The 21285-nt window shown below is 42.3% G+C and overlaps 2 protein-coding genes across 4 annotated transcripts in view; both read left to right on the top strand.

Annotated features, from left to right (window-relative positions):
• The window catches only part of podxl2 (podocalyxin-like 2), a 32891-nt gene extending 20740 nt beyond the window's left edge, over positions 1-12151 (top strand). Inside the window, exons 5-13 of one of the 2 annotated variants that reach the window (XM_049598933.1) lie at positions 1712-1928; positions 2415-2585; positions 2864-3120; positions 3208-3282; positions 3836-3992; positions 5982-6043; positions 6531-6710; positions 6863-7024; positions 7131-12151. In XM_049598933.1, the coding sequence (XP_049454890.1) occupies positions 1712-1928; positions 2415-2585; positions 2864-3120; positions 3208-3282; positions 3836-3992; positions 5982-6043; positions 6531-6710; positions 6863-7024; positions 7131-7190 (1341 nt within the window). In that variant the 3' untranslated portion in view covers positions 7191-12151. Of the gene's footprint in view, positions 1-1711; positions 1929-2414; positions 2598-2863; positions 3121-3207; positions 3283-3835; positions 3993-5981; positions 6044-6530; positions 6711-6862; positions 7025-7130 lie in introns of both variants that reach the window. The other variant, XM_049598841.1, reaches the window with a different exon arrangement.
• Positions 12152-14884: 2733 nt separating this feature from the next.
• On the top strand, positions 14885-19966 carry LOC125903329 (bladder cancer associated protein). Of its 2 annotated transcripts, none has more exons than XM_049600229.1 (2): positions 14885-15008; positions 17751-19966. In XM_049600229.1, the coding sequence occupies exon 2, from the start codon at positions 17979-17981 to the stop codon at positions 18240-18242; it is 264 nt and encodes an 87-aa protein (XP_049456186.1). In that variant the 5' UTR covers positions 14885-15008; positions 17751-17978; the 3' UTR covers positions 18243-19966. The 2 variants fall into 2 exon arrangements, with proteins under 2 accessions (XP_049456186.1, XP_049456266.1); XM_049600309.1 differs by lacking the exon at positions 14885-15008 and adding an exon at positions 15632-15807.
• Positions 19967-21285: the final 1319 nt, after the last annotated feature.

The following is a 21285-nucleotide window of genomic DNA, read 5'->3' as shown; positions in this document are numbered from 1 at the left end:
ATGCACATAATGTAAACGAGGACAGCTTGGTTGGAATTGAAACTAAAAAAGTAATATAGGACACAGGTCAAAAAAGTAAAATGAAATGATTGTCACCTGGAGTGGTTCCTCACCCTCCTGTCCAATCTGTTTTCATTCCCTTTAGCGTCTTTATGAGACGCACTGGGCTTAAAACTCACTCCAGTGTAAACCCATCTGCCGGTATACTGGACGCTGAGAGAAACTGACTTCGTATGTAGAGAGAGGAAGTCTGCATATAGTGGGAGGGAGGGGAGGTGGATGGGTCAAACAAAACTGGACTTTGATTCAGGACATTGCATGACACCAAGGTCAGTATTGTTTTAGTGTACTGTTACATAGGCTAAGTTACGTGTGGACGTTGCACACGAATGTCACATTATGTAACATATCAAAACATGATCGCTTTTCTAGTCTAATCAAGTACTTTGGTGCCCTAACATAACTGCAACCATCTCACAACATTAACCAAATTACTTTGGATGCATTCTGAAATACTGTAAGTGCCCAGGCACATTCTGGCACAAACTGGACCGTTCTGTTATTCAGAGCACCACACTCTGAGAGCAGCACAGTAAATGTGTGATTCACATAACTTTTAATCCATGTAGAAATAGAACGCTCTGTTTCTTCAATCAAACAGCGCTCTCATTTTAGTGTAGAGTGTCAGACTGAATTTATGAACGCAGCCAATGCGTTTCAGCTGTGCATCACATAGAGAAGCTAAAGGGCGCCCTGTGCATCGCTGTGAGACACTGAGGGGGCGTGACAAAGGGTTAGTATTTCACGCCCTGGGAATGAGAAGGGGTTGTCCTGTCCACTTACATTTATTATTTATCACATGAAACCCAATTAGTATGATTGATTTAAATAATTGTTAGATTTATGCAAGATAGTGTGACAGTTGAATATATGAAATGTGCCTTTAACATGATGTGTACTGTGTCGCTTAACAGCAACGTCATCAAGCAGTGCCTGTTATGATTTCAGTCTATTGAAAGCACACCCAACGCTGGTCGGACGTACACCTATGTGCTCCTGCTTTTTCTTTTGTCTCTCAACACAACAGTGATGGTTAAAGTACGTGTAGTGACTGTTCTGTTCATGTATGAAAAGGTAGTAGCCATACAACCGGGCTTGGTGAGGTTGGAGTGTTTTTAAGTTGATGTAAAAATAAACGATGAGCATTTCTGAAATCCCACACTCGTGTGGAAGTGAGTTTCTGCCTGTCCTCTAACTCCAAAGAGCTACACAGACCCAAAACCATTACAATAGGCATATCATTTGTTTTGTGAATGGCCAAAAGGTGCATTGATTTAAATATTGCTGCCGCAAGGAATTGTAGGACAGCATCATCCCCTTTCCTTTTATAAAGTCTGGTCCAGTGTACCCACTGCTAAAGAAGATAAGTAAGACAGCATTGAAGCACCTTTCCTTAGCATTTAAAACAATTTCCACAGCTCTTATAATGGATGCAACTTCTATACTTCCAAGTCATTTCACTCACCTTCCCAAGCAAAAAGGACTATTTGAATGCAGCAGTTTTAGCCCATTAATATCTTTTTTTAAATCAACTCAGTGCTTCTCTCATCTGATTTATGGCAGCCAGACTCTCAGAGGACTCTACTTTGACTTTCACCACGACGAGTGCCTCCATATAACTTCTTCCTTTAACTTGATATCTACCACACAGGTGGGTCCTTTAGAGAGAGAGCTGTGGGAGGCAGAGGCGGAGGAAGATGGTCACTCCAGTGGCTATGGAGTCCTCCACTCCTCCATCACTACAACTAGCACTACATCTACTGCTGCTGCTACGCCGACTGCTGCTGCTGATGGAGACGCTGCAGGAACTGCCACCCCTGAAACTGACACAGGCACAGACTTCGGGCTGCTGGGAACTTACACAAAAGGTATTTAAAATGAAGATTAACTATCGACTGACTGTTTGATTTTGTTTGAAATATCTCAACAACTGTTGATGGATTGCCGTGAAATTTGGTTCAGACATTAACGTTCCCCTCAGGATGAATCTTAATGACTCTGGTGATCCCTTAACTTTTACTCCGGTGCCACATTGAGGTTGATATATTTGGTTTTAAATCAAATATCTCATTAACTACTTGGTGGATTGCCGTTAAATTAAATTCATGTTCCCCTCACAATGAGCAATAATAGCTTTCAGTAAGTGACTACAAGTCAGAATAGAAATGACTCAAATTAACAGAGTGATTCATGATTTCCACCTCTGCCACCAGCACGGCCGCTGATTTTTAGACTTGTTTAACTAAGATTGCCAGGATCATCACACGGCCATGAATTAAATCCGAAGTGTTAACATCACATGAGAAAAGTGCTGCGAATAAAGATGAAGAGCATCCTGTGGTTCACCTCTGCAGATGAGACAGAGGATGAAGAGACAGAGAGGCAGGAGGCAGAGGAAGAAACCGGTCTGGCACACAAAGGCGTATTTACCCAGAATCCCACTGTGGCAGAGGTTGGCATGGCTCCCAGCAGAGAGCCCCTTCAGCCCAGCGTGGAGGAGGAGGAGGAGCTGGAAGAGGAAGAACGTGAGTTGGAAGGTGGGAACCTTTTGTCATATTTGCTGATACTATCACGACATCCACACGGCAATACATGAGTCAGATAATCTGTGAAATATATCATCTTCCTCCTCGTCCTCGTCCTCGTCCTCGTCGTGCTGCTAATGACATTTGCTAGAATCAACTGCAGCTGAAGGAAAACAACCAATCAGAGCGGAGGAGTCTCTAACGCAGCTGTCAGTCATGTCAATCACTGCTTTTGACTTGCAGCGCTGCATAAAAATTGATTTGTATATTCACTCAAGGGGGTCGACTGCAAGACACGAGTGAAGAGGAGGAGGAGAGATGGCGAAAGATGGAGGAGGAAGAGGGGAAAAGAATCAGACACATCGTCCCACTCACGACAGATCCTTCCCCCACCATCGGCTTCACCGACCCGTCCTGGGATTGGCTGGACAAGACCACGCCCCTGCAGACCCAGAGGACAGAGGTCAGGGGAGGCGGGGTCACAGAGGTCTTCTTACCGGAGGGTGATATCGATGAGATGGAGGAGGCACGGCAGGTGAAGCTCTCTAAGTCTAAATCTAAAGCTCTCTGTAGTCTCACATGTATCAGATATTATTGTTCTAACCCTGACTGAATCTTTCAGGTGGTGTGTGTCGACTGGAGCGAGCTGGCTGGACGTGGATATGTCATCCTCAACATGACGCAAAACTTGAACTGTGTAAGTACCGCGGTTCAAATTAAAGGTGCTGCATTTCCCATAAGTATTTTCACAGTGTGGTATTAGTACTTTTTCAGAGGTAAAGGATCTGAATACTTCCTCCACCACTGACTGCATGATTATCAACAGAAAAACTTAATAAAGTTCGGTATTGGCACCAAGATGTTGGAGCCGGGCTTCTCTCCCACTCTGTCAGACAAGCAGTGAATGAGTTCAGTTCAGTTTTACAGACGCAGCTGCTGGAGGCCATCTGTTCGTGTGTGTCTGTGGTGGTGAGGGAGGAAGGACCTTCACCATGGTGTCTGTCGCCATGGCAGCAACACAAACCCTCCCCGCCACCGCAGTGACCTTAGGGTTGCTCCTGAAACATGGATGGAGCCAGAACTGTGCTCCTTGACTTTACATAATTTTTTCGTGTCTGTGAATTAATTTTTGTGTTCATGAGTAATATTGTGTGTGAGAGAGAAACAGATGGAAAAACTTTTTGATATCTGCAGCAAAATCAGGTGGTCACTTCTTGAAAAATGTGTGTGTGTGTGTGTGTGTGTGACAGGAGGAGTTTCGTGTGAATCAGGGCATGTGGTTGTTGAAGATCATGGAGCGAGTGTTTGCTCGAAGAATGAACAGCCCTGAGGGATCATGGGTACTTTACCTTAGCAAGCCGACACACCAGCAACACCAGCTGCTGATGAACGTGGCGTCTGAGCACGGTACACACACACACACACTCACACACACTATAACATATCTATAATATATAGGACGAAACAAATACGTCCATCATCATAAGTTTATTCACATTCTCTGAATAAATACAGACACTGTGTGAGCCTCTGTGTTGTAACCTTCTTTTGTGTAACTCTTTTTCATCTTTTTTGGACAATATTTGGCATAATTGTAATAACTGGTGAACCAGGTGCGAGTGGACTCAAAAGCACAACTCTGGAGACAGTTTGGGTAAAATAACTCAGTCGAAAGTTGGTTCAGTACACCGCAGGTCGATCAGCAGAGGCAATCAAATCCAATAGGGATGAGGCAGAGGCAGAGTCAATCAACAGGCAAAATTTAAAAAAACAAGAAGTGGACACAGGGACACAAAAGGCTAGAACTAGCCTGGTTCCAGATTTATCTCATCCAAACGATTGACGGACCAATGAACGCCAAGCTGATGTCAAGCTGTGCGCCGGTGGGTAACTGGTGAGGATAGCAACAATGGCGACCGCTGCAGATCCTACAGACCACATTAACGATGCTATCGAGGTATTTCACTACTACTCGCGTTAATGGAGGACCAAATTAAGAAAGCTGCTAAACTGGATTTAGCGGCGATGCAGCTGGGCGTGCACGACAACGGAGACATTTTAAACAGGCAATGCTCGCTTGTTTTCGGCACCCCCGAGGCATGGATACTAATGACGTCAGATTCTGGGTGAGTCGTTGATCTCTACTGATTGGTTAGGGAAAAATCAAATTCTCTCCCCCTTGTAAATCGCCTTCAATGGAGGCGATGTCAGACTGAAGGTTCTGGGAGCTTCAGTCTGACACTCAGGCTAGGCTGGAACGCCTTTTGAGAGAACAAGACACACACTTAATAATCTGGCGAGGGAAAGGATAACGAGACACAGGTGAGGCTAATCAGGGCGGGGCAGATGATCAGACACAGGTGAAGTCATCCAAAGGGAGGCAAAACACACAGGTGATCTGAAACGAGGGGAAATGTGAGTTTCAAAGTAAGACAGAAAACAAAATGAATGAATGAAGTAAATAAAAACATAACCAAAGAAACTTAAGCTGTGACAAAATCACAGCGTGTCCTCCACCTCACTCCCCGCCGCTACAGACCACCGTGCCAGGAGGAGAGCTCGCAGCAGCTGCAGCAACCTGAATCAAATCAGGGCGACCCCTAGCTCAAGGTAACCAGACAGCCCTGGCTCCCTGTTGGATCGCAAACTTTCTGTTGCTGCTGTGACACCCAGTGCTCAGGGGGTTTGCGCTGGTTGAATTCGAGCTGCTACAACTGCCGACAGAAGGTCCTTTTCTGGAGCTGCTGCCTGCTCTCCTCCTGGCGAAGCAGTCACAGTGGCGAGGAGCAAGATGGAGGGACCATAGAGTGACAAAATAGCGATTCTTGTCTCATTTGTGGTCTAATAAACAAGGAGACGTGGTTGTCTGGTGTGAGGGGCTTAAGGCAAAGAAGGGAGAGCTGCAGGAGGAGGGTGCATTTTCAAATTCTGCCTTTCTTCCGTTTTCAGATTTATGCCTCCCCCAGCTTCACACCTGTCAACTAAATTTCTAACCTTAATGCTCACTTTAACCTTGACTGAAGACTGCACTCTGAAACATTTGATTCTTGTTATAAAAAGCAGCCTGGTGTTGAAGCCTTATTTCTTTACATAAATAGACAAAAATAGATGTTTTGACGTCACATGCAGTTATTTTCAGCAGCCAGTGTGGAGTGCAATATCAGAAATCCTCCAGCCTTCTAAAACATGAGTAACAAATGTCAGACATCAAGAGAACCTGCCAAATTAGAAGAAGCTTCAGTAAATGCAGACTGGCTAACTGGCTCAGTTCTAAATGGTGTTTTGAGAGCTTCTTAACTCATCCACACATTCACACACGTATAAACACACACACAGACACTGCCGTTGGCTTTTAGGACTGTGTTAACATTGTTCCACATGTGTTGTGTCTTCCAGGAGTGATAGAGGCGAAGGAAGTGCTGGGCATGCTGGGAGAGATCAGGAAGAGTTTGTATAAGGTACACTGACAAATTACTTCTTTACAGTAGGTGTGTATCTCCTGGTGTTGTAGCACTGTCACAGAATGCCTCCATCATGATAAATGAAAGCAGAGATGACAAAGTTTCTGCTCCTGTTGGACACATTGTGATTTCTACCTGTTAATTCATGTGGAATTCACAGAGTAATCAGAATCAGGTTTATTACCAAGTAGGTTTTCGCATTCAAGAAAGAGCCTAAACTTTAGACTTAAGGTAAAGATTGGCTGTGTTGTTGTCTTGGCTCCCAGGCAAAGAATTACCACTTAAGTAACAGTGATGAGGAGTTGATTGGTCCATTTATCATCTGTTCATTCAATTATTTCATCCAATCTGATACAAGAATAAAAGTATTAACAATTAAATGGATTTAAAAACTAATAAAACAAAACAAAACAAAAAAGCTTGACCAAAAAACTAAATAAAATAGATTTGAACTGCTGTGTGACTGGTGTGTTTGCTTCATCAGGTGGGCATCGAGAACTACAGCGCTGCCAGTAGCTGCCAGTCTCGTCCCAGTCAAACACGCAGCGACTACGGCAAGCTGTTTGTGGTGCTGGTCATCATCGGCTCCATCTGCATGGTCATCATCACATCTGGATTCATTTACATCTGCTGGCAAAGACGACTTCCTGCAACCAAAACTACGGTAGGTAAACACCCAGTAGTTGAATGTAATGAAGTACATTTACTCAAGTACTTTGCTTGAGTACAATTTTGTTCTCGTTGTTAACACTCATATAAAGGTGCACAAACAGAATCCCTATCCTTATCCTTCAGCACTTATTTTTTACCTCACAGTTTCGCACTGAAGAACTTCACTTTGTGGAGAACGGCTGCCACGACAACCCCATGCTAGACGTGACCAATGACAATCAGCGTGAGTTGCAGAAGAAGAAGCCGACGACCAATGGGCTTGCAGGAGGAGGAGAACGAGGCGGGGAGGAGAGCAGTCGCTGGCAGGTGATTGGATGACTCATATGGATGGTCTCTTTTTTTCTTTGGGAGAATTAATTTTATTGTGCTCGGCAAACAACAGGAAACCTCTCATCCTTTTTTTTCCTTTCAGGTGTTTGTCAATCAAGCAGCGACCGAGGAGGAGGAAGAAGAGCAGGACACACATCTCTGAGAGACAGGTTATTGATAGACAGATGATAAGTGGAGCTTAAAAGGAAGAAGAAGAAGAAGAAGAAGAAGGCAATAAAGAAAATGGAAGATAAAAAAAGGAGGAAAAGGAGAACAAAGACAGAAGGAGAGAAAAGTAAAGTAAAGCCTGAGTAATATAAATATTTTCCAGTCAGGAGGTTAGGAGGAGGTTAGCAGGAGGAGTCACTGACATCTTCATGGATATCAGACACTGGGGTTTATGTCAGCGTCTTTAAAATTTGAATTCATGGAAAGACAAACTTCTCTTAATCTCGAAAAATGTCCAACTTTTGAAACAAAGTTGGACCTCTGATTGGGAAAGCTTCATGTCCCTACTTGATGATAGATAACATCATCTGTTTAGCGTGCCTTATGCTTTTAGCTTTTTGCACTTTGCCTGCAAGTGGCAAACAAAACATGAAACTAGCGACAAAAATCCTTCTAAAAAGCACCTTTTCCCACCATTAACGTTTGAATGTAAAGGAGCTCTAAAGTCTTAAGCAGCAACATTGGGAACAGTTGATATTTTATTTCACATTAAGCCAAATTCTGTGACAAAATGCTCACAGGAAACTTGGAGTGATGGCATCCTAAGCAGAGAACGAAGTCACGCTACCTTGTGTGTATTTTGTAATCAGAGCTTCTCTGCAGTTTGTTGTGATAAACCGGTCCGACTGCACATGCGTGTTAGTATATGTGAACATGCCACTGGTTAGCTCATTGCTGCCGATTTGCACTGCACTCACAGTTACCAGTGTCATTGCGGAGAGGTAGCATCCACCTTCCAGTTTCCCTTGGTTAACACGGTTAGCTCTGTTAGCAATGTTGCTGTTGTTTAGCACTGCTTACTGAGTTACCACTGTTAGCTGCTCACTGTTGGCACAGCCCCCTCCATGTTGAGAACTGTGTGCAGACAACTCTGAATTTCATGTGGAGCCCAAGTAAATTCAAGAATATCCAAAATTCATGAAGTTTAAGAATGTTGCTGTTGTTTAGCACTGCTTACAGAGTTAACACTGTTAGCTGCTAGCTGCCAGCTGAGCCACCTTCATGTTGAGAACTGTGTGCAGACAACTCTGAATTTCGCATAGAGCCCAAGTTAAATCAAGAATATCCAAAATTCATGAAGTTAAAGAATGTTGCTTTTGTTTAGCACTGTTGGCTGCTAGCTGTTGGCCCAGCCACCTCCATGTTGAGAACTACGTGCAGACAACTCTGAATTTCACATAGAGCGCAAGTTAAATCAAGAGTATCCAAAATTCATTAAGTCAAAGAATGTTGCCATTGTTTAGCACTGTTGGCTGCTAGCTGTTGGCCCAGCCACCTCCATGTTGAGAACTACGTGCAGACAACTCTGAATTTCACATAGAGCGCAAGTTAAATCAAGAGTATCCAAAATTCATTAAGTCAAAGAATGTTGCCATTGTTTAGCGTCGTTAGCTGCTAGCTGCTGGCTCAGCCACCTTAATGCTGAGAACCATGTGCAGGCAACTCTGAAACGTGACACACAGAGTCAAAGTTAAATCAAGAATATCCAAAATTCATGAAGTCAAAGAATGTTGCCATTGTTTAGCACCATTAGCTGCTAGCTGCTGGCTCAGCCCCCTCCATGTTGAGTGCTGTGTACAGACAACTCTGAATTATCCATAGAGATCAAGTTAAATCAAGAATATCCAAAATTCATGAAGTTTAAGAATGTTGCTGTTGTTTAGCACTGCTTACCAAGTTAGCACTGTTAGCTGCTAGCTGCTGGCTCAGTCACTTGCATATTGAGAACTGTGTGCAGACAACTCTGAATTTCGCGTAGAGCTGAAGTAAAATCAAGAATATAGAAAATTCATTAAGTTAAATCAAGAACTTCCCTTAAAAACATTAAAACTTAAGAGATGTTCAGTGGTTTCACCCTGATGTCTGACTCCTGAGACAACAGCGACTCCTCTTAGCTTCTCCTCACTGAACAGGAAGTACAGCCTGTAGCAACTTTGGAAGTAAGGTTTTGGCACTTTATCGATTCCTCTTGGAAATAGCGACTATCATCATTGAAATGCTGCATCATGTTAAATGTATTACATACAGTGACAGAAATATCTCTGTTTTGCTCATAGGAATGGTTGTAATCGCCGAGGATGTTTACTGTTCACTCTACAACCAGTCATGTGATTGCTATATTTACGTCCTGTTAGCCTAATATGCTTTTTTTCTCAATAGTGTTGGAATGGCTGCTGTACGCTCCGGGCTAACTCTTGAGGTGATGACACATGGGCAACATCTAGAGGCCAAAAGCCTGAACAAAAAATATCTAGTTACAGTGTTGAAGTCGAGTCACCAAACCCCAAGTCCAAGTCGAGCCCTAAGTCTGTGTTGTTTTAATGTTAAATGTTGAAGTCTGAGTCATCAAAGGCATGTCCGAATCACCATGGTCATGTTCGAGTCGCTGTGATCAAATCAGTATATTCATCTCTGAATCACCTCTGCCATATCCAAGTCTTTCCAGTCACGCCCAAGTCAACTAAGTTGTTACAAAAGGCACTAAAAATAAAACAGTAACATAACACACCAGATTATGACAGCATGTTTGATTGTCCAGTCCATGTCTGAATCAAAACCGTCATGTCCGAGTCCCATTTGAGTCACTGTGATCATGCCCGAGTCACTTTATGTCTAAATGAACATAGTCAAGTCCAAGTTGGCATGGTCATGTTCAAGTCACTACAGTCATGTCAAAGTCACTACAGTCATGTCTGAATGAACATTGTCAAGTCCAAGTCGGCACGGTCATGTTCAAGTCACTATAGTTACGTCTAAAGTTGTGTTTACACTCCAGGCACGTTGGTCATGTCTGAGTCCCTATCGTCATCTCTGAATGAACATAGTCAAGTCCAAGTCAACACAGTCAAGTCACTATAGTCATGTCCAAAGTTGTATTAATGTCCCAGTCACTATGGTCATCTGGAAGCGACTACGGTCATGTGTGAATGAACATAGTCAACTCGAAGTCAGCAGGGTCATGTCCAAGTCACTACTGCACACTACGATCATGTCTGAGCCTTTCTGGTCATTCATAGTCACTGAAATCATATGAGTTACTACAATCATGTTGGACCATAACCAACATTTGAGGGGACACACCCCAGGTGAATACGGTAAAGTTTTAAAATGATCAATATCACCATGAAACTTCCCCAGCTGATGACTTACAGTAAGACAAATGTTTTTCAAATTACAAGTTTTCTGAAATTGTATATTTAATTATGCAAATGTATCATCTAATTAAAATGAGCTGATTTGCGTACATTTCCGGAACAATAATCTAAACACTGAAAGAAGCAAAGTTCAAAATTCTTGTTTCTTTTTGTCCTCATATTAGAGGTAAACTAATTTACATAGGGAATTTTGGATATCTCTTTTTATTACTCTGTAAATCAAAAAGTACTGCTGACAGCCATAAAAATATATATTTATTATATATTTATGCCATGTTTTTAGCAATAAAATGCTCTATAAATGAGGCTATGATTATATATGAATGAACCCCTCTTTAATATAGAGAGGAATAAAACTGTTATTGAAGTGGACATTTTTGGCTCAGAGTATGAGAAAAAACTAAACATGTATTGGAGAAGTTCATACATTTTTAGACAACAAAGGAATAAACTAGGGTAAAGATTTTCACGACTAAATATCTGCGGAAAGCTTCCTCAGTTGATTACTTATATTTGGGACAATTATTTTTGTATTCCAATTTTTTCCTGAATTTTACGTGAATATGCAAATTATGCATCTAATTAAAACTTTTTTTGCATACGTTTCCAGAACATAAAACTGAAGATGTGTTCTTTGGATGTTTTCCTTTCACTAGTCTGAAAGAAGACTAGAAGAAGAAGAGGAAGCAAAATAGCCCCATATCTCGAAATTGACCAGTGCATTAAAAACTGTTTTTACCTGGGGTGTCTGGCCTTCAATGGGACTCATACTGGACTTGAAAAGTTCAGGGGCACCAGTAATAAAACACTGGCTAGTTACCAAACAGCACACACAGTAATGTCACACATCAGATGGGCAGACATCATTTGAAATATTTCTGTCTGGTTCTCTGTAAGACGACTCGAGTCACTGTTCAGTTAACTGGAATGGAGATGGAGACAATTACTTGCAGCTATTCAACATTGTTTGTTGTGTACTTTTATTCAGATTGATTTTTTTAATGATGATTTTGTTCCCGCAGTTGTCGGTCTCCATTCCTGTTACAGGTAGTATTGCCCATTTGCATTTCATCAAGATGTTGCCTGTGTTTCGGCTCTTTTACTCTGACTTTTCTCGATGTAACAATACTGTATATGGCTTCACTATAAACTACGCTGATTGATATGCACTTTGTCAGCTAAGCAGGATTCATGGAGCATTCAGTACATAAAGGAGCTCACGAGCGTCCATCCTGAATGACTCCCCGCGATGTAGATTATCTGTTTCTAAGAGCACACGATACCGGCAGGACAACAGTCCTCTTGTCCTCCACTGGACGACAGAATAGACGAGCATGTAGCTTTCAGCACTGCAGCAAGCACCAATATAACAAAACATACAGCTTCTGTTGCTTTTATTTGCTGAAACCCTGAATGGGAAAGTTTGGTGGAGACGAATTTTGTTGCTTTTCGACTGAACGCTTTACAGATTCTGATCATTTAAATTCTCACGGATGTTTTTTCTTCTCAGAATCTGATAGCAGCCTCATGTGTGTTTGCATTTGTTAGCGGTGCTAGTGCAAGTCGATAGGCATTCAGTTGTAGCAAAAAACAAGTGACCCTTTGTCTGTATAAAAATAACAAAGTTAGACTCCTGGTAAGATTTTTAACCAGGTAAACGTTTTGTTAAATTTTTATTCATCCATCCCAGGTATTTTATTTCTGTTAATTTATTTTACACTTTTTTGTATGTCTGTTTATATGCATTTTTATCATGTACTGTCTTACTCTTTTGTTTGTCTGTGTAATAAGTTAAACATGAGAAATAAAGTTTGGAGAAAATGTAATTTCTTGTCATTTCTTGCTCCCACAACCCTGAACTTTCCCAATAATTGAGTCTAGAAAATATAAGAATAGACAAATGATTTGTTGTTTTGGGTCCTGCATTTTTTTAAATCTATTTTTTGGCCTTGCCATAAAGAGGACTCTTGTGTCAAAATCAGACTTTATAAAATAACAGATGTAGCTACTGTGACGCCACCCACTGGCTTGTGGACTCCTTTTTTGAAGCCTTGAGTTTGGTATTTCGGCTGTTGCAGTCTTGCTTTTTTGGAGCCAGAGGTGACCATATTTGGATGGGAGGGTGAGGGTGAGGAGCGAGGGGTGGATCTGATGCATAGACTTTGGTGACAGCTGGCAGACAGCCTGTCAGTCAAGCGGCCCCACCCTTAAATATGCATGACTTAAACCTTAATAAAATGTAAATGGGTGAGTTAAATAGAAGTCCACCCCCATGCAGTTAGCATGTTACGAAGCTAGCTATACAGACCCAAACTGTTTTTGTACCAGGCTGTAAACATGTTAATTTCTGCTGTAAAGATTGACATTTGAACACGGGGGTCTATGGGGACTGAGTAACTTCTGGAGTCAGCCTCAAGTGGTCATTCAAAGAACTGCAGTTTTTGGCACTTCCAAGTTGGCTTCAGTTTTTGGCCCCAGAGGTGGATGCTTAGACAAAATTGTGATTCAAACAATATGGCAGGTGGTATCATTCTTGTTTTGTTATTGTTAACAAATACCATGAAAATACCAAAATCAACAATCATTTTCTCACGCAGTACAACTGTGTGACCCACTGATGCTTGACAGTTTTGAGGTCACAATGGATGTCAGTGGGACAGAGGAATACGGGCCGTAATATACTTGCAAAATGACAATTCTTTTTAGCAAGAATTGAGCCTGGTATAATCTTAAACTGTCCTTTATACAAGCATCAAGTCTCTACTTTTTATTTCACTACATTCATTTGGCAGCTTTACTTACTTTACAAATTGAGATTTTTGTACATGAAACATATGAAACCATACAAGTAGAGCTGAACCTATTAGTCCATCGATGGCAAATTATATTGTTCTGATAACTGTTCATGCAAAAATACAATGGTCCCACGAAACAGTTTTCTGCACCAGCAGACAAAAGCAGCATGCCACTCCACAAAAACTGTTTAGAAATTACCTGTGGAGCGTTAAAATGCTCAAGGTGTCAACCTGGCTTCTAAATTTCCCTGGGAAGGAGACTAGTCTTCCCCCAGTTCCCCCACATCGCTGAGGCCCGACTTGGTCTTGTGGTCAGAGGAGGCAAAAACGATCATCCTGATCGAACTGACAGTCCCGTGGGAAGACAGATGTGAGGAGGCGTACGAGAGGAAGGCTTCCAAATACCAGGACCTTGTCGAGCAGTGCAGGGACGAGGGATGGCAGGCCTCGCTATTCCCAGTTGAGGTCGGGTGCAGGGGATTCCTAGCACAGTCTGTGTGGAAGACACTCACAGCTCTGGGAGTAGCAGGAAGGGAGAGGAAGACTGCTGTCCGCAGGCTGGGGGAGGCAGCGGAAAGAGCATCTTGTTGGCTCTGGAATAGGAGGGAGGAGTTGAGCTGGGGGCCAGGAGAAGATGGGCAGTGACTGGCCATCACTGCCGGGCCCGCCAACTGGAGGGTGTTGTGGTTTAGAGTCGAAACGCCCAGTGAAAGTTGGACACCACCTGAAGACATCTTCTCCTGGCCAAAAGCGACAGTCATGCAGACATGACTTAAGTATGTAGCATCAACAAAGATGTATTCAACAGCCCAGGTCCCAATCTGCTCAAGGATTCCTGTGATGTGCCGGTACCCCAGATGTACCCCTAATCCAAGGGGAGTGTCCAACCTGTGGAGGCATGGACACAGGATCTCTGGGAGTGTCCTGCGGTGTCTGGCACCAGTGCGTTGGCGGCAGATCCATTTAGTCCAGTGGGTTGTGAGGTGGGTTAATGGCACGTGCCACAGATGCTCATTCAGATTGGGACCTGGAGAATTTGGAGGCCAGGTTGACACTTTGAGGTCTTTGTCACATTCTTTGGGCCATTCATGAGTCATGTTTGCAGTGTGGCATGGTGCATTATCCTGCTGGGGGGCCACTGCCATTGGGGAGTACTGTTGCCAAGAGGGGGGGTACTTGGTCTGCAACGGTGTTTGAGTGGGTGGAACATGTCAGGTGGTATCCACATGAATGCCAGAACCAAATGTTTCCCAGCAGAACAATGCATTGGAACAAAATAATCAAAGTTATTCACTTCACCTGTCAGTGGCTTTAATGTTTTGGCTGATCGGTGTATTGTACATACTTTTACAGATAATACAGATTTTTAACATGTAAATATCATCACTGTCAATGTGAATATAAGTGTGCTCCATCTACCAATCTCCTCTATGTGTGCACACTTAGCCAATAAAGCTGATTCAGATTCATACGTTTACTTAAATACATGACTTTACTTCAAACATAGTATTTTTAATGAGCTATATAGTAGGCCTACTTTTATTTAAGTTAAATATCTGAATACTTCCTCCACTGCTGCTGACTGGTGAATATAACGTGCTCCAGTGAGTGCAGCGATATGTAGTCAGGCAGAGCTCAGTCCTCTAAACCTCTCTGCTTGGCCTCAGCTTTGCACCAGGGGTCCTTGAAGCTAAAGCTAATGGTCGCTAAACGGCTGCTATGTTCGCAGTCAGCAGTCAGCAGTGCAGACAGGACTGGTGTTGATGGTAACCCTCTGCTGAGAATGAGCCCTAAACACGTCAGGTTTGTCCAATTTCTATTACAAATACATTAAAACACAGACCGCAGATCTTACAGATACGTCAGTCTGTGTCACTTTGGTGGCTAGCTGCATTGTTCACGCTACAATACAGGCGCTTGATATTTTGATTTTTAAGCTAACCTAGCTACGTAGTGCTGTTTCGTCTACGGAGAGAATGCTAATGCCAAACTACCCTTCCACGTTGGCGGTTTGTACTGGCCTTGCTTGTAACTTAGAAAGCAACTCAACTGTTGACATTTATGTCACAATCGGACACTTCAACCACCGAGCAGATTGACTGAATCCTTAAAACGTGCTAACGTTACTTTTAGAAGTGGCTCACGCTGCTAACTAACGTTACCGCCCACTGCGAAGGCTAACATTATTTGTGTAAGGCGAGTGTAGCTGAGACAGTTCTAAATGTTAAAATGAGTTCATTAAAGTGCTCTTTAGTTTACATGCTGTGTGCCGAAAAAACGAGCGATTGGTCGGGCTCTAAAATTAGTTTGTATGATGCCTCATAGTGCGTTTGATTTCAACTACAAGCCTGACAACATTTAAATTAGTTGTTTGTTGAACGGGGTTTGGTTCTGTCCCTTTATCCGTACATCTGGGAGTGGGCTAATCTGATCGTTTCTTGTCAACTAGTTTCAAGATTGGGCAGTCAAGGTGACGTCAGGTAACAAAATAAATAACCAGACAGTGTGTCCTTATTTGACTAACCTAGACGATTGTTAACTCAACGTTAGCTAGACTCAACTAACGTTAGCGAACTTACTCGGGTCACAACTGCAAGTGAACGTAAGTTGTTTAGCTGAATGTTTGCGAATCAACCTTGATAGCTAGCTAATATTAATGCTAGTTAGTTATAGCAACATGATTGTGTTTAAAGTTATGTGAACAGGAGGTAGTCAGTGCATGCTAGCAGCTGTAACTGACAGCTTTTGTCCTTCATCCAGCCGCAGCCAGTTTTCCTGTTGAGACCAGCTGCTTTAACGCCAGTGTCACCGCAGTTTGTGACTCCGACTCACATTAAAGTGAATTGTTTTGCTTCATTATAATCAGTCAAACCCATTAATGTCGTTAGACACTTTATATTAGTCATTTGGTATTCGTATAATAGCATGGGGCTGCTTAGTGCGTAGCTAATTAACGTTAGCCGAGCGGCTATGCTACGAGTCTCAGGCCCTTACAAGGAAGTAAGCCTTGGAAATACTTGGCTAAATGTTTACTTTATTCTTAATCACGGGCTTGGACACTGATTAGTCACGTCTTGGTTATTGTGGGAGATAATGACATTCCCTTTAGCTGCCAAACCCCATTGTAATATGAAACATTATCCTGCCTAAATTGCATGTCAGGTGAACTCTATCCTTTTAGTGTGATAGCTAGTCTATAAATAGGTCTGAAATTTCACCTGTTTCCTCTAAAGCCCATATGTATTTCAGAGTTTATTTATAAACACAAATGTGATGCCTGTGCCAAATGTGCAGTCTTGTGTAGCTGTTAAAGGAGTGGCTCCTAGAGAAGTGTGCATGAAAGGCAGGTGATTCATAAAGATGGAGTTTTGGGTTCACACACTAATGTTGTGAAGCACTGTGAGTCTTCTCTTGCCAAAGTGGCATGGTCAGCATGTGTAAAAAGTGTAAATGAAATGTCATTTTTTATTTATGGGGGGATTATTTCTGTGATTCTCTTTATTGTTAGTCCATAAATGTCAGAAATTTATTATTATTTTTTTAAATGAAAAAGGCGCATCACAATTTTGCAAAACCCATATTGTTTTGTTTGTCCAATAAACCTGTTCAAAACTCTAATCTTATTGATATCATAGAAATCTAAGAACAGTCAACAATCAACAAATTGTTTCAGCTTTACAGTGAAACTCAGTTTGTATCAAGCTTTGCTCTGTTGCACGTATACAGGATTAGCTGTATATGGATTTGCTATAAATGGCTTTGTCCATACAAATAGTCATCGTTGGTTATTGTGTGTATATATTATCTAATAATCATTTTCTTTTAGCAGTACTAGTACACTCACAGGGTGTTTAGGCTGGAGCTACAGCTGCACGATATGTAAAAAAAAAAAGTTATATAGCAATTATTTTGATGGATGTTGTTGATATCGATTCATTCGTTAATTTTCACTAAAAAGAATATAAAATGATGTTGAGGTGATAATTACTGCAGTCTGTGCCAAACAAGCATTTTTCCTTATGTCTGTGATTTGATTTGTAGGCCAGGGCATCTCTGTAGCACAATGATACTTTATTTTATTGATATGCTGTGACATATTTTACCTTTAACAAAAAAATGCAGCTCCTGTGATTAGGATAAATTAATTTAGCAGCCCTAGCCGGAGCTAAAACAGTCACTCAATTGTCATAAAAAATATCAGCCACTATTTTGAGAATCAATTTTTTCCCCCAGTCAATTTTCAAGCCAGAAATTGTCAAACAATTGCCTTGTTCCAGTTCCTCAGTCATGAGGATTTGCTGCTTTTCTTTGTCATGTGACAGTAAATTGAATATAACGACATCCCTCTGGGCTCTTGGAAGTTTCCCTTTTATTAGCAAATAGAACTCGAACAATCAAATACAACAATCAATAGTTATCAACAAAATAAAAGGCAGATTCATTGATTAAAATAAGTATCAGTTGCAGCCCTAGTTGGCCAAACTTTTTAGATGCTTAGGATTTAAAATCCTCAGACTTTTCTCTTCTCTGCCCTCTGCTCTCCAGGGATGACCTGACGACGAAACATCTGGCTTCTGTGACCTGTTCCTCCATCACCCCAGCTCTGTCGGATAGGACGACTCTCCCACATCTTCCCATCTGCTAAGGTGTGTTGCCCCCCGCCCCACTCCAAGTCTCCTCCATCCTCGTCCTTCAGCGACCTCAATCAACCCAGGATTGAACTGTACCAGTCGAACAGAGACCCTGTGCCAACGTGCTTCATAAAAAGAGACAATGTATTGCTTACAGTGGCTACTCCCCGTGCTGCTCATCCCTAAGCCGCTGAACCCAGCGCTGTGGTTCAACCACTCCATGTTCATGGGCTTCTACCTGCTCAGCTTCTTGCTGGAGAGGAAGCCCTGCACCATCTGTGCCTTGGTCTTCCTGGCTGCCCTCTTCCTCATCTGCTACAGCTGCTGGGGCAACTGCTTCCTCTACCACTGCCAGGACGCAGCACTGCCGGATGCTGCCCACGACCCAGCGATTGTTGGGACCTAGGAGCGAGAAAGGGGGACAAGATATCAGAAAGGGGGAACGGGGGGGTGCGAAGGGTGCCGAGGCATTGCCGGAGAATGATACTGCCACGCTGTAAGAGGGGATAGGCTCAACTTTGGGGGTGGGAGAGCGGTGTTGAAGGACTGCTGGAGGGGAATACCGCAAGTAAAAAGCGTGCTCAGCCAAAGGTGGTGTTGAGGAGGAGAAGAGCCAGTTTCGGAGGATTATGGGAGGGGGGGGCTGTTTTGCCATGCTGTAAAGAAAGCCAGACTTGAATTTGAGGTGGTAAGAGGAGAGGAGGGGGTACCAATGTCAGAGGAGACACTGTGTATACTTTAATGTAAAAGGAAGGGAAGAGGGAGGGGCATGAAACGCTAAGGAAAGGACGTGAACTTGAGGAAAGAAGAATTTCACTTTTTACAGCTTTTCATTCCAGCGTTAGAATGAAAATTAAACGATAAATCCACCACATGTGACGTCAACCTAAAATGACCACAATGATTCAGTATTCTGGTTCCCTTCGAGCCCTCTGGCTTGTTTACTTCCAATGTTGCTCAAGAAAGATGTCTCTTTCTCCAAAAACCTGTCGGGTCGTCTTTTTAGAATGAAAATAATCTCCACCTCAGACTGCCAAAATTCATGCAAACTTCCTGAAAGCTCCAGACAGTGTTGGATGAGTCACTGGCCGCCATGCTTGCTTCTACCGTTGCAGTTGTTGACAAACATTAAAGCCGGGTAGTGTTAAAGAATTGGTGGTATCTTGACATGTTCGCCCCCAAGCTCTAGAGGAAAGGGCAACATGCCTTTCACAGTCCAACCTGACCAAACTCTGTCGCCACTTTGGCTCTGCACACGTAACGCTATCCTCAACAAGGAGAGCACACAGACACTGGACAATCAATAACTATGCTGTGAATAATTCCTCTTTGCCGCATCGCCACACGAACACACCTCAGAGGTGTAATAATGCTGAGAAACTGACCCGTTGTTATTACCCACTGTGCTCTGCAGCTGCCCCTCTCATCATCTTCCTCGTCTCCTCTTCCTCCTCTTGCCCCTGAGTGAATGTGCCCTACAGCCAGACTCATGATCTGAACTTTTTGGTTTTTTTGCTGTTTTTTGTTTGATGTTTTTCCCGTGCATGGGTTGCCGTTATTTTCTTCTCCAAGCATTAAGTTCACAAACATGTTTTAAATAAATAAAACATATTGCTGAAAGTTTCCAAAGGGTAGAATAATCTGGATGTGTGAGGAGTGTGTGTCAGGCGTACGAAAGATAATTTGTGTTACGTGCGATAGGTGTGTATTTTGGTTTTGTGACCTTGACATGCTGATAAGCGTAAAAATCGTGGCGATACATAAGGTGACCTAACAGTAGGTGGTCAGTATTTTCAGTATCAATAAGCAATACAGAGTGCTGGTTGAGGAAACCGTATCAGATCTTTACTGGCGTGGAGTTTATTGGTAATCAAAAGGGCAATGCTGTCATAAAGTTTCCTTGTGTATCACTGCTGTAAGTGTTATGTTTAGCTGTCAGACACAGGCTAAGGTGTTTATACTGTGTACCTATTTGTGTGTGTGTGTGTGTGTGTGTGTGTGTGTGTGTGTGTGGGCGTGTGTGTGTGTGTGGGCGTGTGTGGCCTCCTGTCGCAGTGCTGACCATGCTCACTGATACATTATTGCTTTGGTTTTTAATTTAAATAAAGTTTTTCCTCTCAACATGTTAAACTGTGTCGAACTCAGTTTCATATCAAGCCTAAAAGAACTGTGTTATGGAAACACATTTGGGGATTTAAAGTTCAGGTTTTGTCTTGAAATTTTAAGTTAATCTCTGGGGTTTAATAGATAGTCGTTAGAGTACATCCTGACTTTTTGTTGTGCTTAATCATTTGGCTTCTTAATATTTTTCAGTAGATGATGATAACAATCCAGAAGAAGCACCTCCTGTGGTCGATTGACCAAGCTTCCAGTTAGTGAGGGTGCAGTAAGCATCTCAAAATTCATACATATTACCGTCTCTGTACACACAGCACTCTTTCTTAACACTGGCGTCCTTTTTCAGTTCTCATTAGGGAAAGAGCATATACATCTGCCAAGAGAAAAAGCAGAGCACCCAGCATCACTTTTCAGAGCGCTCTGCCTCTTCTGTGCAGCTGCTCCCAGCCATTCTAGTTTAAAATATTTCTTAATTTTTCAGAAAGGTGCTGGTGATGTCACTACTGTTGTCACAACAAAGACAGAAAAGCCTGTTTGTGGGAGCAGATCAGCCATCAGATGCTGGATGTTGCTTGTGAGAGTAAGCTTGTTGTTAACCGTGTATTCAACCCTCTGTTAATGTAGTGTTATGTTAGTTACCGAGAGAATGCTAATGTCAAGGTATTTTCATAGAAACAAAACCCACATGCCGGTAGTGCTTTTTTAATTAAGCGCTCCCCAGCACCCTACCACTGCTTTTCTGTAGGGATGCACGATAATGTTGGCGTATTATTTGCGTGAGCCGATACTGGCTTTAAAATGAAATCTTGGAATCGGCCAACATGCTGATAATATCGGTACATCATCGTAGGGGCTTACATAGGCTTTAAAGTGAACTATTAGAATCAGCCAATGTGCTTTATCTTATTTTGCACAATCAAATTATATTACAGACATTGAAAAGTATTGTATTTCATGTCTCCATCTCAGTAAAAGTATACATGCATAATATGATTAATTCCACTACAGAAGAAACTTGACAATCACTAAAATTAGGTAGGGAAAAAACGTGGATATATCGATAGTGACATCGGTTATTGGCCAAATAAGTTGTTATGTATCCACATATCGGATATTGACAAAAAAATACAACATCATGCATCCCTGCTTTTCTGCTGAAGAAAAGGGGTTTGTGGACACAGGTCCTTATTTCTGTGGTCTATGACAGTCCAAAAATATGAGTAAACATGATCAGCTCTTCAAATTCTAAAACTCAAATTTGTGATGTCACAGGGTATAAAGTCTGGAGCTGCTACATAGACAATAAATTGGGAAAAATGTTATGGATGACG

This window comes from Epinephelus fuscoguttatus, linkage group LG1 (genome assembly GCF_011397635.1).
Source record: "Epinephelus fuscoguttatus linkage group LG1, E.fuscoguttatus.final_Chr_v1".
Lineage (NCBI taxonomy): Eukaryota > Metazoa > Chordata > Actinopteri > Perciformes > Serranidae > Epinephelus > Epinephelus fuscoguttatus.
The sequence above is the reverse complement of the archived record's forward strand: the minus strand, read 5'-3'. Positions and strand labels throughout refer to the sequence as shown.

Bases quoted from the DNA above. Each gene is read 5' to 3' on its own strand.
- LOC125903329 (XM_049600229.1), top strand. From the start codon at position 17,979: ATGTATTGCTTACAGTGGCTACTCCCCGTGCTGCTCATCCCTAAGCCG.